The sequence below is a fragment of the Camelina sativa genome, chromosome 3, assembly GCF_030686135.1.
Source record: "Camelina sativa cultivar CO46 ecotype springtype chromosome 3, ASM3068613v1".
Taxonomy (NCBI): domain Eukaryota; kingdom Viridiplantae; phylum Streptophyta; class Magnoliopsida; order Brassicales; family Brassicaceae; genus Camelina; species Camelina sativa.
This window is the reverse complement of record NC_141882.1, coordinates 24826368-24845192: the sequence shown is the minus strand read 5'-3', so window position 1 is coordinate 24845192 and position 18825 is coordinate 24826368. Positions and strand designations below refer to the sequence as shown.

Below are 18825 nucleotides of genomic sequence, written 5' to 3'. Positions count from 1 at the left end.
ACATCGACTTCGCACCACCTTTGGAGGAGTTGTACAACTCGGAGGAGGAGTCCGAAGCTGAGAAGAGAGAGGAAACCGGTCAAAGACAGGGAGATAGCTTGGAAGATTTCGATTTTGAGGAGTATGTGTGCTCTCAAAAGCAACCAGTTGGGGTGAGGGAATCCCACAAGAGAATCGGATGGCTGAAGAGGATGAACAAGTATTTGGTGAGAAAGGTGAAGGATCTCACCGGTTCAGTGAAGACTATGGGAGGTCAGATCAAGGAGCTGCAAGACAAGGCAAGCTGTTCCTCAGCTCCTAACTCGTCATACGCACCAACTTGGATGGGGAGGAGCGGACTGCTAGGAGGAACTCGAGGACTGCCACCTCCAGAGCCCTACCGAGCATCATCATACGAACCCCAAGCAGAGGGAGATGTCACCCGACCAGAAGCATCGCGGAGAAGCCTTTCAGACGCCTATCTGACGCCTAACCCGATGGGATATACGATGCACTACCCCATGCACACATCGAGCACACAATTCATTGTTGCTAGATCAATCTTTGGAAAAAAATGAAAAATCTTTGTTTAGAACCTTGTGTCTTTTGAATGCTTCCTCCACTTGTTTGAACATCTCTATATAATTGGACTTAATTTGAACTTAAATTGTCTTGCTTATGGAATTTGACTACTTGCTCATGGTAACTCTAAACTCGGGTTAGCACTCTATTTTTACCAATCTTTTCGTTTAACCTGATTTGTTTTTCCCTACTCTTGAAACCAAACCTTTCTTTCAAACCTTGTTGTGAATTGTTGAGTGAGGCCTTTGTCATTGTGTTATAAGTTGTGAAACCTTGAGAGTATTGAGAATGACAAAGAACTGCATCTTGATTTAGCTAAGTTAGAATTTGAACTAGCTAATAGAATTGGTTTTGAAAGATAGGCAGTTAGCATGTTCATTTGGGTTGGGTTAAGGAATAAAAGAAAAGAAGAAAAGAAGTCCCTAAGGTTAGAATCAAGTAGCTCTAAGTCTTTTAGTAAAAAAAGGAAAAACATCTTGCTAGTCTCCTAGAAAAAGAAGAAAAGAAAAAAAATAGATGCATATTAGGAGTTTAGCAAAGAAAGAAAAGAAAAAAAAAAAAGAGAAGAGAGCTAGATGTTTAAAGTTTAAACCTTAGGGATTACAAAAAAAAAGGGAAATTAAAATCAAGGTTGTAGGTAGTTAAATTCTATGGGGTTTTAAATAAAAAAAAAGAGTGAATGAGAAAAGGGTAGATTATCAAGAGTTAAGCTTTGTATGCCCAAATTGTTCTCAATCTTAGATAGTTTTCACAACTGTCTAGCATTTCTTCTTTTGAGAGAAAACCATCCAAAGAATTTGTTTGAAACCACCTTACTAAGAAGCCTTACCCTTGAAACCGATTGAGCTTCATTCATTTTCCATTTGCAAGAATTCGCCAAACGCTTAATTGAATGTGAAAGAGATGTTCTTTACTTTTAGATGGAGGTTGAACTAGATCGATGCATGGTAATAAGCATAGAAAAATATTTGTAATTATGTTGATTGATCTCAGCACCATTAAACTATCTTTAAGGACTGTAGCTTGAATCCTTTGCTTAGCATATAAAGGTTATGAGTCCCAGTTTTCAAACCGCACCCTCCTACTTCCTTGCTAGAGGACTAGCAAGATTTAAGTTTGGGGGTCTGATAACTCTCTAATTTACATGTTTTTAGCATCCTTTTTTATCCATATTTTGCATTGTTTATAACTTTACCTTAGCATTTTTAGGTCATTAACTGTAGGAATTCACTTTTAGGCCATTTAGGGTGTTGCATTCTTGCATTTGCATACTTTGGATGAAAACAGGTGTTTTAGAGCCTAAAATGGGGAGAAACAAGGACAAATCCGAGCATGTACCCGAAGGAGCCATCGAGCTGGAAGAACAATATGAACCCCAACACCATCGAGGAGGATCCAAGAGCAAGAAGAACAACCCGGGAGTCTACCCGAAGTTCAACCCGAGCACATCCTCGCGCATCCTATCGAGCAGACCCTCGGGCAGGAATGGGAAGCTAGAGTTAATGGGTTTCCATATATAACCCCCCCCCCCCTCTTCTTCCTCGCAAGAGAGCACGCCGCAGACCCTCAGAACAGAGAGCGAGAGCTTCTGGGAGAGATTGAGAGCAACTAAAAACTCTTTTCACTTTTGTTAGGATTTATTTTTATATCTTTTGCATCTTTCTCTTAGATTTCTACTCTATACTCTTCTACTACACTTCTACTTTTAATATAATGCAATTTTTGTTTATCTATGCTTTTATGTTTTCTGCAATAAGATCTGATTAGTGTAGTAAAGTTTCTAGGGATGGGCTAATGGAGTGACTGAAGATTACATTTACTGCAAACTCTTTCCTTACTCACTTGCAGGAGAGGCATCTCAGTGGTTGAAGCAGTTGTCAGCTGGATCGTTGAAAAATTGGTGTGACGTCAAGGTGGCTTTCCTAAACTACTTCTATGATGACGCAATGTCAGATGAGTTGAGAGTCAAGCTGTTCTCTTTCAAGCAACGACCAGATGAAGATTTCAAGGCCGCTTGGGTGAGATTCAAAGCCTATCAAAGGGATTGTGCACACCATGGTTTCTCAAGGGTTCAATTGCTAAGTATCTTCTTCAGAGGATGTGACTGGAAGTATTAGTTGGCTCTAGATGCTGCAAGTCATGGGAATTTCAAGACAAGATTTCCAGAAGATGCTGAAGCTTTGATTGAAAATTTGGCTTTTAGCAATAGTACTAAGAGAGCAGATGCTGAAAGGAAGAGACTACATGTGGGATTTGATTCAAACCAGTTAGCTTCTGTTAATGCTAAGCTGGATTCAATGCACAATCTCCTTGTGGGTAAGAAATATGTTCACTTTGCTGCTGAAGTTGAGACATATGAGCCAGAGCCTGATCAAGAAAATCATGAGGAAGAGGATGTGAACTATGTCTATGGGAATCAGGGACAACGGTTTGGAAATCAGCAAGGTAACATACCTTACAGTGGAAACAGCCAGCGCAGTAACTTTCAAGGCAATTCTTCTGGTTTCACTCCCAAACCTGACTATCAAAAGCAGCAATAAAGCAATGGATACACAAGGACCTATGGCAACAATTCATATCAGTCTCCTCTTCCAAAAACAGTTGAAACTTGTAAGATGGAAGCTATGCTTGAGCAGCTTTTGCAAGGTCAAGAACAGATGACAGTGACTTTCAATGGGAAACTTGACAATGTCTACGCTGACCTTAATGGGAAATTTGAAGCTATGAACATTCATGTCAAGAAGCTAGAAAGTCAGGTTGCACAAACAGCTGGATCCGTCAAAAGACAAGAGTGATTTCTCCCTGGGAGAACATAATCAAATCCCAAGCATTCATGCAATGCAGTGACCTTGAGAAGTGGCAAACAACTCCATTCTATACCCTAGAAGAATCAGACTGATGATCTACAGGAGTTGATTGATGTTGAAGACGAAGAGGATGTCTCTGCGGAGCTAGTGCCGACCGACACTGATGAGCATCGATCGACACCCTGTCCACCTGAAACCACGGATTCTACACCAGAGGTCAGCATCGATCGATGCCACCTGGGTACCGATCGATGCCAACCACGGACAGAAACCCAGAAAGCCACATCTTCCACTCCAGTTGCTGAGAGAGTTTACAAACCCAAGGTTCCTTTCCCCAAGAATCCAAGGAAGTCCAAACAAGAGCTAGATGATGTTAAATGCAAGGCAATGATGGACAAGCTTATTGTTGAGCTACCTTTGATTGATGTTGTCAAGACTTATCCAATGCTTAGGAGATATGTCAAGAGGATGGTGACTAAGGATTTGAATGCTGAGCAAGGAGTCATGATGATATCAGCTTAAGTCAGTGCTATTATTCAGAACAAGATCCCAGAAAAGCTTCCTGATCCAGGTAGTTTTGTTCTTGATTGTACTATATTCACTGACATATTTGCTAGATCTTTGTGTGATCTTGGTTCTTGTGTCAACTTAATGCCAAGATCAGTGGCTCTCAGCCTGGGTATGACAGACTTCAAGCCTACCAAGATCACTCTTATCCTTGCGGATCGCTCAATTCGCATTCATGATGGTGTTCTTGAAGATGTTCCAATTAAGATTGGTGAATGCTTGATACCTACTGATTTTGTGGTACTCAAGTATGAAGAAGAACCTAAGGACCCTCTTATCCTTGGAAGATCATTCTTAGCCACTACTGGAGCTATAATTGATGTCAAGAGGTTACAAATTGGGCTTAATATTGGTGATCTACAAATGCGTTTTGACATGGACAAGCTGGTCAAGAGGCCAACCATTGATGGTCAGACCCACTTGAGAGAGCATTGGTTGCTTCTGTAGAAGAGGTTGAGCATCTAGATGACATTTCTGCTGGGTTTGTCAAGCTACTTGATGCTAATGAACAAGTGAAGAAGCTAGTTGCACAAGAGTAATTGGTTAGTACTTCTTCACAAGCTGAAATTTTTTCTGATTAGAGTTTAGAGAAAGCTCCAAAGCTAGATCTCAAGCCACTTCCTGCTGGTTTAAGGTATGCATTCTTGGGTGAGAACTCCTCTTATCCTGTTATAGTTAATGCTTCCTTAAACAATGCAGAGCTCACTTTACTGCTAAGCAAGATGCGCAAGTTTCGCAAGGCTCTTGGCTATTCTCTTAATGATATTGCAGCAATTTCTCCAGACTTGTGCATGCATAGGATTCATCTTGAGGAAGGAGCTAAGAAATCTATTGAGCATCAGAGGAGGCTGAATCCCAATTTGCAAGATGTTGTCAAGAAGGAGATCATAAAATTGCTGAATGTTGGGATCATCTATCAGATTTCTGACAGCAATTGGGTTAGTCCGGTACATGTTGTTCCTAAGAAGGGTGAATTCACAGTGGTGAAGAATGACAAGAATGAGCTGATCCCTACAAGGACAATCACCGGACACCAGATGTGCATAGACTACAAGAAGCTGAATGTTGCAACCCGAAAAGATCACTTCCCGCTGCCCTTCATTGACCAAATGCTTGAGATGTTAGCCAATCATCCATACTACTGCTTTTTGGATGGTTATTCCGGGTTCTTCCAAATTCCGATTCATCCTGATGATCAAGAGAAGACCACTTTCACTTGCCCCTATGGTACTTTTGCTTATCAAAGAATGCCCTTTGGTCTCTGTAATGCTCCTGCGACATTTCAGAGATGCATGATGTCTATCTTTACTGATATGATTGAAGCCTATATGGAGGCATGGATGATTTTTCAGTTTACGGGTCTTCATTCAAGAACTGTTTAGACAATTTATGCAAGGTGTTGGCAAGGTGTGAGGAGAAGCATTTAGTGCTCAATTGGGAGAAGTGCCATTTTATGGTTAGAGATGGTATAGTGCTTGGTCACAGGGATTCAGAAGCTGGTATTGAAGTTGACCGCGCTAAGATAGAGGTGATGACAGGTCTTCAAATGCCAGAGAATGTGAAGGCAGTAAGGAGTTTTCTTGGGTATGCAGGTTTCTATAGGAGATTCATTAAGGATTTCAGCAAGATTGCTAGACCACTTTCTGCTTTGCTGTGCAAAGATGTCAAGTTTGAATTCACTGATGAGTGCAGGATGGCCTTTGAAAGGATTAAGCAAGAACTTGTGAGTGCTCCTATTGTTCAGCCACCAAATTGGGATCTCCCATTTGAAGTTATGTGTGATGCTAGTGACTATGCAGTGGGAGCAGTGTTGGGACAGAGAAGAGACAAGAAGCTTCATGCAATTTACTATGCAAGCAGAACACTTGATGATGCATAAAGAAATTATGCAACAACAGAAAAGGAGTTGTTGGCGGTTGTGTTTGCTTTTGAAAAGTTCCGGTCTTATCTAGTTGGATCTAAAGTCATTATTCATACTGATCATGTTGCTTTGAAGTACTTGATGCAGAAGAAGGATGCAAAGCCTAGACTTTTGAGATGGATTCTTCTACTTCAAGAGTTTGACATTGAAGTAAAGGATAAGAAGGGGATTGAGAATGGTGTTGCTGACCACTTGTCTAGGATTAGAATTGATGATGATGTGCCAATACAAGACTGTTTGCCTGAGGAACATATTTAGTTTGTTGATACAGGGTTTCAGACTGATGAAAGCAAGTGTTTGTTCTCGGATGCATGTGGTGCCGATCGATACCACCATAGCATCGGTCGACACCCATGCTTTCCAGAGACAAATTGGTCGTATGATGGAGATTTAGCTGTTGTGGCTAGCTCCTATCCACCCTGGTATGCTAATATTGCCAATTATCTTGTTGCAGAGGTAGAACCAGAGCAATTCACTGGCTATAACAAGAAGAGGTTCATGAGAGAGCTTAGGAGATATTATTGGGATGAACCTTACTTGTATAAGTATTGCAGTGATGGAGTTTACAGAAGATGTTTGGCAGAGACTGAGGTACATGATATTTTGTTTCATTGTCATGGGTCTGACTATGCAGGACATTTTGCTACATTCAAAACAGTGTCCAAGGTCCTCCAAGCAGGCTTCTGGTGGCCAACGATTTTCATAGACGCTCATGAGTATGTCTCAAGATGCGATGCTTGTCAGCGGAAAGGTCAGATTAGCAAGAGGAATGAGATGCCACAAAACTTCATTCTTGAAGTTGAAGTGTTTGATTGCTGGGGTATTGACTTTATGGGACCGTTTCCATCTTCCTATAAGAACAATTACATCCTAGTTGCTGTTGATTATGTCTCAAAGTTGGTTGAAGCAATTGCATGTCCAAAGAATGATTCTGCAGTGGTTCTTAAGCTGTTTAAGACCATCATCTTTCCAAGGTTTGGATTGCCTCGAATTGTCATCAGTGATGGAGGTAAGCACTTTATCAATAAAGTGTTTGACAAGCTGCTGAAAAAGTATGGAGTTCAACATAGAGTGGCTACTCCATATCACCCTCCGACTAGTGGGCAAGTAGAGGTTTCCAACAGACAGATTAAGGAGATTCTTGAGAAAACAGTTGGTGTTACAAGGAAGGACTGGGCTGGAAGAGTCATCTTTCTCCTTAAAGTGGAACCACGTCAATCCATTCATTCATCCGGAAGTTATGCCCGATTTACCAAGACGTGTTATAAACCGACGTAAGAAGAACCGACCTACGGATGGGCTTTTATCCAAGGCCTGACCAGCAACCATCACCACGGTCCAGTCGCAGCCTCCTCCACAGTTCAGAAGCCTCCTTCGCCACCCCTTTTCCTGCACTTAAGAAGAGAAGACGTTTCTACCCTTACAAAACCCTAACCCTAAACAAAACCCTATAAATACTCTTAAGACCTAGGGTTTTGAGGTGTGCTTCCTTGGTGTCTCCTTTCGGCCTCTTAATCACTCATTCACGCCTCAACAGAAGGCTTAGAGACGTCCATAGACCTCTACTCAGCCGTTGAAGTTTGTTAATCTACAGCTCTCTTGAAAGCCACCACCGTTACCTTTGAAGTCACCAAACATCTTTCTAGTTTACTTATTTTCGGTTTCCTACTTGTTTAAGGAAGAAAAATCATCTACTTTGTATCACAGAGAAGATTTCTAAACCCTTTTTCTCATACTTCTATTCTTATATGCAATATCTTATTCATATGGCTTTGATTTGCATGAGTATGTGTGAGTAGTTTACTTGTTGGGTAATAGGGTTTCAAAGGGGATTCATGTTATCGTTTGTTTAAGGGTGTTTCGATCTGGTTAGTTCATCTTAATTATTTGATCTAGGTTTATTCCTAATGCATATTGCTTGATTAGCTAACTAGTAATTGATCTTAGGCGTTTTACACATCACAAGTGTTGTAAACTCGCTCGCAATAGCCTAGACAAGTATCGTGTTATAACCTGCGTAAATTGAGTTATAGAACCTTACGGATTAGAATCGAACTTACTATTGTTGGTGTATATGCGTCGTTGCCTGCGAAAGTTGAGTAACAGAGTATATGGACTTTAGATAAGTGATTAGCGAGTAGCTTATCTCCCGTTCTTTCGTGTTTCGTAGTCCAAGAACGTTTAACCATTGAACTTCCAATCCTATTCCCTTTAGGATTAGACCGGTGCTTGATACCCTAAGAATGCTCTACAGCCCAACATTCCGTCCATTTATATTTTCCTAGATTATTCGCATTTAGTTATTGTTTTCTCTAGTTACAAACCCAACCAAAACCCCCATCTTATTATTGTCTTAGCCATAGTCCTCTCTAAACAAACTCTTAACGTGATTTATTTGTCTCTGTGGGATCGATCCTTAAATACTACTACCGATCAACTGTGCGCTTGCAGTATTTCGTGTGGTCTTTTGAGGTAAAAGATTGAAGTGAAATTCCACACTCATCAAGCTTTTTGGCGCCGTTGCCGGGGACCTATTAAGTCACTTTTGAGTTTAAGATTAGGATTATGGTCTAGGATCTTTTACTTTTGTTTTTAGACTTTAATTTTGCATTTATATTTCAGTTTACTTTGATATTTTCTTTTTAATTTTTAGGAGCTCTAGAGTTAGCTCAATGGAGAACCACAATCTAGGAGACCTTAACGATCCTCCACCTGGGAGGAAAGTTCAAGGAGTTGCTATGGATGACGAAGAGCAAGTCCGGGAACATGATGATGTTCGTGAGCAAGATCAACCTGATCCATTCGTTCAAACCATTGCTGAATTTGATACCCCTTATCAACACATTCAAGACCGGTCCGCGATTCAACCTAAAAGACCGCCACAAGATCATTTTAAAATAAGCCCTCAAGTTATCACCTTAGTGAAGCAAAACCAATTCCATGGTTTTAGCACGGAGCACCCAATAGACCACATTGAACAATTTGAAGAAATATGTGGAGTAACTGCCACATCCAAGGAGTCTCAGGAATACTCGATGTGCAAACTTTTCCCGTTTTCCCTTCAAGACAAGGCAAGTAGATGGTTGAAGTCTCTGCCTCCAGCATTGCTTACAACTTGGGAGGAGTGTAAGGCCGCTTTTCTGAATCACTTTTACACCAGATCTCGCTCCAACCTCTTAAGGAGTAAGATACAAGGATTTAGACAAGAAAAAACTGAATCGTTTAGTGAAGCTTGGGAGCGCTTCAGAGCATATAAGAGGGACTGCCCTCATCATGGTTTTACAGATGGTGGCTTGATGAACAAATTTTATGAAGGAATTGACCCTAAAAACCAGCTATCTCTAGATGTAGCAAGTAACTGTAATTTTGCTACAAAGACGATTGAGGACGCTCGAATTTTAATCTGCAATCTAGCTGAGAGCGACGACAACTACCGCTCAACCCCTTCGGACATAGAGGAAGACTCTAATCAAGCCTCAGATATTAGACAGCTCAAAGAAACAATGAGTTTGATCGTCGAGCATATTCAAAAAGGAGATGACACGTTCGAAGATGAGGAAGGATTTTGTGATAAAGAAGAAGAGTTGAATTACATTGGAGCTAGAAGCAACTACCAAGGGAGGTTTCATAACCGAAACTTCAAAGATCAAGACATCAATTCAACCGAGGCAATTTCCGACTAAGAGCTACATTTACCGACCTTCAAGGTTTTCAAAGAGGATTTCCTAATCCAACCATGAGAGATCAAGGCCCTGACTTGAGAGATTGGATGCTAGGTATGGAGGCCAATGTACAAGCCTTTACTGAAGACATTAATTTGAAGATGAGCGATATGTATAAGGATCTGAACGACAAGATGCCTTCCCTTACAATCAAGGTTGGTAACCTCGAGAAGCAGAATAGGGAAAACGTTTTTATTCTTGAGAAATTCAAGGAGCCCATTTTGGAGACCAATGAGCAAGTGCTTGACCTTGGAAACTTAAAAGCTATAACGTTGAGGAGCGGAACAGCCTACAAAGAACCAGAATATCCAGAAGGGTACTTAGAGAAAGATCGAACACCAGGAGTTATTCCCATCGAAGAAGAAGAAGGAGCCATAGGGAAAAAGGAAAGAGAAGAGCTTATCCACAAGGAGCTCACCAAGGACACTCTACCTCAAGTTCCACCTCCGACGCGCATTTATCAAACCAAGGTACCATATCCAACTAAAGTTTCTAAGAAAGAAAAAGAGAGAGCCAAACTCAAGGAGCTTGTCGGGCAATTATCGGTAAGGCTACCTTTTGTTGAAGCTTGTGCAATGATTCCCCCTCTAAGGAAGTACATGAAGATTATTTTGAAAAATAACATCAGTCTAGAGGATGGTGTCATGGTGATTACACAAGAGTGCAGTGCAATTCTACAAAATGGCATTCCTCAAAAGCGAGGAGAGCCAGGCAGTTTTGTTTTATCATGCAAGATTACAGATGAAGTTTTCAAACGCTCTCTCTGCGATTTGGGATCAAGTATCAATATGATGCCACGGTCAGTTCCTAAATGCCTGGGATACCATTTTTTCAAGCCTACGAAGATCTCATTGGTCCTAGCGGATAGATCGATTCGACGCCCTGTCGGAATTCTAGTTGGTGTACTGATTGTTATTGGAGATTGTCAAATCCCAACAGACTTTGTGATTTTAGAGCTTGAGAAGGAGCCTAAAGATCCTTTGATACTTGGCCGTCCTTTCCTTTCCACAGTCGGAGCTATCATTGATGTTCCCAATGGAAAGATCGACTTAAACCTGGGAGGCTATGTTATGAAGTTTGACATGAATGAATCATTGAAGCTATCGATTTCGGAGAACTTAGATAACCCGATCTTCACCATGAACGATTAGGAAGAAGATATTAGCAGAGTATGCGAATATATATTCTTTGATGACCCCTTGGAGATAGCATTGACCAGAGCTCAATAGGAGTACAGTTTTCAAAAAGAAGAAGTCGAAAACTGCACAAAGATTCTTGATACCGCTGAAACTTGTGAAAACATCGTTGCATATCTTGACCTCGATGAAGAGAGCGATGCTCCTACACCACCTAAAACACACCAGCCGCTGTAGCAGATCCGTGGAGCGAACTAAGAGCCCCCAAGACCGAGCTCAAGCAGCTCCCCACTGGTCTCAAGTACGCTTTTCTTGTACCTAAGTATACTTACCCTATTATTGTTAACTCAGTTTTAAATGATGTTGAGACAGCCATGCTTCTCGCCGAGCTGAGAAAGCATAGAAAAGCGCTAGGTTATTCACTTGAAGACATTCAAAGAATATCTCCCGACCTTTGTATGCATAGGATTCATTTGGAAGAAGGATCCAAAAATTCCATTGAGCATCAAAGGAGATTGAATCCAAACCTTAAAGAAGTGGTCAAGAAAGAAATCATGAAGCTTTTAGATGCAGGAGTGATATATTCTATTTCAGATAGTGCATGGGTAAGTCCAGTTCACGTGGTACCCAAGAAAGGAGGAGTGACTGTCATTAAAACCGAGACCGATGAATTAATCGCAACAAGGACGATCACCTGCCACCGTATGTGTCTCGACTACCGGAAGCTCAACGGTGCAACAAGAAAATATCATTTCCCCTTACCATTCATCAATCAAATGCTATAAAGGTTAGCCAATCACCAATATTATTGTTTTCTAGATGGTTATTCATGTTTCTTCCAGATTCCAATCCATCCGGACGATCAATAAAAGACGACGTTCACCTGCCCCTACGGAACGTTCGCCTATAGTAGAATGCCCTTTGGTCTATGCAATGCTCCAGCCACTTTCCAACGCTATATGATGTCCATCTTCACGGAATACATTAAAGATTTTATGGAGGTCTTCATGGACGGTTTTTCAGTTTACGGTTCGTCGTTCAAAGCATGTCTAGCCAATCTCGGAAAATTCCTACAAAGATGTGAGGAGAAACATCTAGTTCTTAATTGGGAGAAGTGCCACTTTATGGTGAGAGACGGCATAGTTCTCGGTCATAGAGTGTCCGACAAGGGAATTGAAGTTGATAAAGCAAAGATTGAAGTTATGATGAATCTGCAACCGCCGAAGAATGTTAAAGGAATAAGAAGTTTCCTTGGGCATGCTGGGTTTTATAGACGTTTCATTCAAGATTTCTCCAAGACCGCAAGACCACTCACACGCCTACTTTGCAAAGATGTGGATTTTGAGTTTGACAAAGATTGCCTTGCTGCATTCCAAAAGATTAAAGACGCACTTGTCTCAGCTCCGGTTGTGCAACCAGATTGGGAACTACCCTTTGAAATTATGTGTGATGCCAGCGATTATGCAGTTGGAGCTGTACTAGGGCAAAGAAAAGATAAGAAACTGAATGTTATTTATTATGCTAGCCGAAACCTGGATGAAGCACAATGCAACTACGCAACTATGGAGAAGGAGCTTTTAGCCATTGTGTTTGCTTTTGAGAAGTTTCGATCATATCTTGTAGGATCAAAGGTAATTGTTCACACCAACCATGCAGCTATTAGATATCTAATGTCTAAGAAAGATGCCAAACCACGTCTCATAAGGTGGATCCTCTTGCTACAAGAGTTTGATATTGAAGTTAAAGATAGAAAAGGAGCAGAAAATGGAGTCGTCGACCACCTTTCGCGAATGAGAGTAGAGGAACCAATGCCTCTAGATGATAGCTTACCCGAAGAAAATGTCTACGTCATTGAAGCTGTCCCCATGACTAACATACCAGAACCACCGCAAGCACTACGTTCACAAACTTATGATACACCTTGGTTTAGACACTATGCTAATTATTTAGCAGCCGACGTTGAACCACCACAATTCTATGGTTATAGAAAAAAGAAGTTTTTGCGAGAAGTAAAGAGATACTACTAGGATGAACCCTATCTTTACAAGAAGTGTTTTGATGGTTTATTTCGAAGATGCATCCCCGAAGAAGAAGTCGAAGGAATTGTATTTGGATGCCATGGGTCCTATTATGCAGGTCATTTCGCCACCTTTAAAACTGTTTCTAAGATTTTGCAAGCAGGTTTTTGGTGGCCAACCATGTTTCAAGACGCCCAAAGTTTCATTAAAGATGTGACGCTTGCCAGAGGATGGGCAATATAAGTAAGAGAAATTAGATGCCCCAAAATTTCATACTTGAAGTGGAAGTCTTCGACATATGGGGGATTGATTTCATGGGCCCTTTCCCCACCTCTAACGGCTACGAATACATTCTTGTTGATGTTGATTATGTTTCTAAATGGGTGGAAGCTATAGCAAGTGCTACGAATGACTCAAGTGTGGTGGTCATGATGTTCAAGACCATTATATTTCCAAGATTCGGAGTACCAAGAGTGGTGATAAGTGACGGAGGTAAGCATTTCATAAATCAAAACCTTGCTAACCGTTTCAGGAAGAATGGAGTTCTCCACAAGTTAGCATCTCCTTATCATCCACAAACAAGCGGCCAAGTCGAGATTTCAAACAGATAAATCAAGTCTATCTTGCCAAAGACTACATCAAAATCAAGGAAGGATTGGTCCACCAAATTGGATGACGCTCTATGGGCATACAGAACTGCGTTCAAGACCCCATTAGGTACTACACCTTTTCATAATGTCTATGGAAAAGCTTGCCACCTACCCGTTGAACTGGAGTACAAGGCAGCATGGACAGTGAAGGAGTGGAACTATGACATAAAAAGCGCAGCCGAGAGACGTTTGATTCAATTAAACGAGTTAGACGAAATCCGCCACAACGCCTATGAGAATGCAAGGATTTACAAGGAGAGGACTAAAGCATACCACGACAAGAAGATCATACCCAAATCATTCGCCCCAAATGATCAGGTTTTACTTTTCAATTGTCGACTTAAACTTTTTCCAGGAAAGCTACGTTCTCGGTGGTCCAGACCATTTAAAATAAAGGAAGGTAAACCATACGGAGCCGTCGTCCTTCTCAACGATAGAGGTGAACCGTTTACCGTAAATGGACAGCGACTAAAGCCTTATCTAGCAGAAATTGGCAAGGAAGAGAGTGCATCAATCAGTCTAATCGATGCTCCACAGGCCTGATAAGGACAACAAACGTCGAGCCAACGACGTTAAACAAGCGCGCTTCTTGGGAGGCAACCCAAGCTAGTAAGTATGCTTTTTTTATTTTCTCATTATTATTGATGGTTTTAGGTTTTTGTTTCAAGGAGGATGCATTTAGAGATATATCAAATAGAATTCGATTGAACTTAGCCTAGTTCAAACTCGATGTCAAGCAACCATAGGAAGTACAAACGGTTAGTCACAACATTTTCATTACCACAGCCGAACTCTAGACTCTTTGGGGCAACCATAAAATGTCTAAGAGTCGACACAAACATCATTCCATCAAGGTGACAATGTTCTTAAACCCTACACTTTTCCTTATGATTTTTAATCCTCATCTCTTTCTTTTTTCCCACCGAGGACGGTGTGATTTAAGTCTGGGGGGAAGGATATTCCATCCTATACTAATGCTACTTTCTATTTTGTTGACTTGAGACCTTTTTCCACTTTTTACACCAATAATTTTGAAGTTTTTGTCGAGTCACATTTTTTTTATTGAGTCAAAACTAGTAGGGGATTATGATCTTATTCTAATGGTTTATTTGATTTGGATTAACACTCTTATGAATCTTGATTATGCTTGACAACAAGATCAAAGTTTGGAAAGACTGTGAGCCGACTCAACAATCCCCAAAGTCCCTATTCGATGGATATTCAGATGATCTAACGTTGTCTCTAATTTTTATAGGACCTAAACCGGACTTAATTTTCAAGCCCTGGGAATTGGTATACATTGGACTAGATCTCTACATTCAAGCCACACAAGACATTGCACTTCTTCAAAAGTATGTTCCCCTCTTTCTTCCCTTCAATACTCTAAAAAAAAAGAAAAAAAATAAAATAAAAAAAAAGAGAATAAGAGATGAGATGATTTTGATCAGTTTAGAGAGATAGGTAAATTACCTGTGGCCTCATTATTCTACTCTTGAGTCAAATGATCACACAAAGCTTGGAAGCGAGGTGTAGGTAAATTACCTATGACCCCAGTATTCGCCTACACCTTTGATTAAAAAAAAAAGAGAAGTGAGAAAAGGGAGAGGAAAGGAATCATATGAAGAAAGTCTTGGCTTGAAGAGAGTCTACAAGCCATTGATCGATTTTCCCTTGGTAAGATTTCACTTTTTATTACTGATTTAATTTATGTAAAGAGATGACAATAGAGATTCTGGAGACTCTAAAGAACTGTGGGATCAAGGAGAGTTGATGATTCTCATGGTGGATTACAAATGGAATTTCCTAATGTCAAGGCGAAGAAGAGTGCAAAGACAATATCCCCAAAGATAAGTGAATTCCCAGTATTTTCAAAACCTCTTTTCCATGACTTATTCTGATTATTTGCTTGAGGACAAGCAAAGTCTAAGTCTGGGGGAGTTGATAACATCATTATTTTACTCATATAAGCTATAGTTTTCATATGCATTTAGGAAGAGATTGATATGATTTCAATGCTTTAATGTCTATTATCAAGTATTTTAGGTTTCAAGAAGGTTTTACAGATTTTATAGCAAAAAGGACCAAAAGACAAGGAAAATACGTTTTAGGAAAGTTTCAGAGCTTTACAGTACGAGCCACTTTTTAAGACCTTCCACAAATCAAAATATATCACGCTTGGTGTCTATGAAAATCTGGAAGAGTCATCTTTCTCCTCAAAGTGGAACCAAGTCAATCCATTCATTCATCCGGAAGTTATGCCCGATTTACCGAGACGTGTTATAAACCGATGTAAGAAGAACCGACCTACGGATGGGCTTTTATCCAAGGCCTGACCAGCGACAATCACCACGGCCCAGTCGCAGCCTCCTCCACAGTCCAGAAGCCTCCTTCGCCGCCCTTTGTCCTGCACTTAAGAAGAGAAGACGTTTCTACCCTTACAAAACCCTAACCCTAAACAAAACCCTATAAATATTCTTAAGACCTAGGGTTTTGAGGTGTGCTTCCTTGGTGTCTCTTTTCCGCCTCTTAATCACTCATTCACGCCTCAACAGCAGGTTGATCTTAGGCGTTTTACACATCACAAGTGTTGTAAACTCGCTCGCAATAGCCTAGACAAGTATCGTGTTATAACCTGCGTAAGTTGAGTTATAGAACCTTACGGATTAGAATCGAACTTACTTTAACTGCTAGTGTATATGCGTCGTTGCCTGCGAAAGTCGAGTAACGAAGTATATGGACTTTAGATAGGTGATTAGCGAGTAGCTTATCTCCCGTTCTTTCGTGTTTCGTAATCCAAGAACGTTTAACCATTGAACTTCCAATCCTATTCCCTTTAGGCTTAGACCGGTGCTTGATACCCTAAGAATTCCCTACAGCCCAACATTCCGTCCATTTATATTTTCTTAGATTATTCGCATTTAGTTATTGTTTTCTCTAGTTAGAAACCCAACCAAAACCCCCATCTTATTATTGTCTTAGCCATAGTCCTCTCTAAACAAACTCTTAACGTGATTTATTCGTCTCTGTGGGATCGATCCTTAAATACTACTACCGATCAATTGTGCACTTGCAGTATTTTCTGTAGTCTTTTGAGGTAAAAGATTGAAGTGAAATTCCACACTCATCAATTATGATCTCTAACTAATGGTTATTTTTCTTTGGCTAACACTCTAATGACTCTTGACTAAGCTTGACCTCAGAACTGAAGTGTGGAAAAGACTATGAGCTGTATCAACAATCCCGAAAACCCTTATTCAAAGGATATCTAGTTAAACTAATGTTTTCTCAACTTTTATCAGGATTTTAACCGGACTTAATCTCTTAATTTTGGGTTGGAAATCAGTGGACTAGACTTCTTTTTCAGGCCATACAAGACAGTGCAATTTTTCAAAGTATGTCCCCCCTCTCTCTTCCCTTCAGTGTTGTGTAAAAAAAGAGAGAAAGATCAGAAAAAAAAAGGAAGAATAAAAGATGTGATGATTTTGATCAGTTTAGAGAGGTAGGTAAATTACCCGTGACCTTATTATTCTATTCTTGAGTCAAATGATCACACAAAGCTTGGAAGTGAGGGGTAGGTAAATTACCAATGACCCTGGTATTCACTTACATCTTTGATAAAAAAACAACAAGAGAAAGTTAGGAGAAAACAATTCATCGAAGTGAGAAAATAAAGAGGAAATGAGATGTATGAAGAATGTCTTGGCCTGAAGAGAGTCCATATGCCACTGATCGATTCACCAAGGTAAAAACTCACATGTACTTGCTTTAATTTATGTAATGAGATGACAATGGTGAGACTAGAGATTCCAGAGGATTGTGGGATTTGAGTAAGGAATGTTGATGCTTTTCAAATGACAAAGTATATGAAGTAAGTTCTTGAGAGTCAAGGCGGTGAAGAGTGCGAAGATCAGTTATCTGCAGTTGAGTGAGTTCCTATGTTTTCAAACCTCTTTCACAGGTCTAAGTTTCTGTTTTGCTTGAGGGCAAGCAAAAGCTAAGTCTGGGGGAGTTGATATATCATGGTTTTTACGGTTTTTAACCATGATATAAGTGTGCTTTTTGAGTCTTTTCATTTGTTTCTAGGTTGTTTTTGAGTCTTTACAGGTTATTTAGGAATTTGGCACGGATGGAGCAAAGTGGAGCAATTTGGATGATTTTGGAGCATTTTACAGAAGGAAAAGAACTTGGAGTCGGATCAGAGTTATGGCATCGACTCCGACACCGAAAGAGCATCGCACCCGTGTTTATCAGACGAGAGAAAGAAGAAATTGGAAGTTTTACAATTTTACCCAATGATTTCCTAAATTGCAACACAAGTTCCTGACGTGTTTTAGGACATATATATAGTGTTTTTGGGTTTTAGAAAACCCTTAATTTATTTTCTAGCAGTTGTTGAGAGAGAGATATTGAGAGCTTTTGGGAGAGAAGGATCTGAGTTCTTTGTAGAGAGAAGATTTCTAAACTCCCTCTTTTTACTTTTAATATATATTGCATGTTATTCAGAATGATTTGTTCTTCATTAAACATGTCTGAGTAATCTGCTTGTTAGGTTCAGGGTTTTTATGATTTATTAGATCTGAAATTTTTAGGGTTCTTAATCTTTTATGATCTTCATCTTTGGTTGTTCTTCACAATAGTTCTTGATTGATTACCTAGAATTATTATCATAATGAAATTAATTAATATGAGAATATAATTGTTTTCCTGATTAAAACCATTGATGAGCAAAATCACTTTTTACAAAGAGATTTGGATTAGTGATTTTGTAAACTTTTCTAAACCTGTTCTTAAAGCTGGTTTTTAACTTAGAATTTTACAAAGAGATTTGGATTTTCTGGTTTTAAATCTAGATAATAATTGCAGTGAGAACAGAAGTATTTTACAAAACTGTTTAGAGTTCTAGATCTGATTTTTATTGCATGAACCCTAATTAATTTATTGATTTAGTATTTCATAATTACCTGGGAAATTCCCTAGGCTTAACCTTTTGATTTCCTGATTTCACAACACTTTGATTTAATATTTTGCATTGTCTTCTTTCGTTTTTAATACAATTTAATTCGTTTAGCGTAATTACAAAAACTCTATAATCCATTGTGTTTGATCTTGAGTCTCTGTGGATTCGACCCCTAAGTATTACATTGATCTCTTGTTTGAGAGAGTAGCTCATGGTTAAATTTGAGTTTATCAAGGAGAAAGTTAGAGGGAGGCACAATTAGATACTATGGTTGATAATCAGGGGTGATTGGGAGGTCTCAGTCAAGGGTCTCAGGATTGGACATAAAATTTTACAAAACACAAATTTCACGGGATTTATACGTTTTGTAGATGATTACTGAAAGAAGCTAATAAATTTTCAAGGTTAGATGTGGTTTTGTTCACAGCTGCAACTGCTCATCTCACATCTCAACCAGGTACACTCTCTTCCTTATCCTCGTCTTCT

At 39.9% G+C, this 18825-nt stretch overlaps 2 protein-coding genes and 1 non-coding gene across 3 annotated transcripts; 2 read left to right on the top strand and 1 right to left on the bottom strand.

The window, feature by feature from the left end:
* Window positions 1-9026: 9026 nt before the first annotated feature.
* On the bottom strand, window positions 9027-9136 carry LOC147947661 (small nucleolar RNA R71). The gene has a single exon (XR_015595687.1). It is a non-coding gene; the product is annotated as a small nucleolar RNA R71 (small nucleolar RNA).
* Window positions 9137-9592: 456 nt separating this feature from the next.
* LOC104779174 (uncharacterized) lies at window positions 9593-10729 on the top strand. The gene has a single exon (XM_010503556.1). It carries the CDS (start codon window positions 9593-9595, stop codon window positions 10727-10729), a length of 1137 nt encoding a protein of 378 aa, XP_010501858.1.
* A 2260-nt stretch (window positions 10730-12989) lies between these two features.
* LOC104779173 (uncharacterized) lies at window positions 12990-13925 on the top strand. The gene is made up of 2 exons (XM_010503555.1): window positions 12990-13285; window positions 13382-13925. The coding sequence occupies exons 1-2, from the start codon at window positions 12990-12992 to the stop codon at window positions 13923-13925; spliced, it is 840 nt and encodes a 279-aa protein (XP_010501857.1).
* The last annotated feature ends 4900 nt before the right edge of the window (window positions 13926-18825 follow it).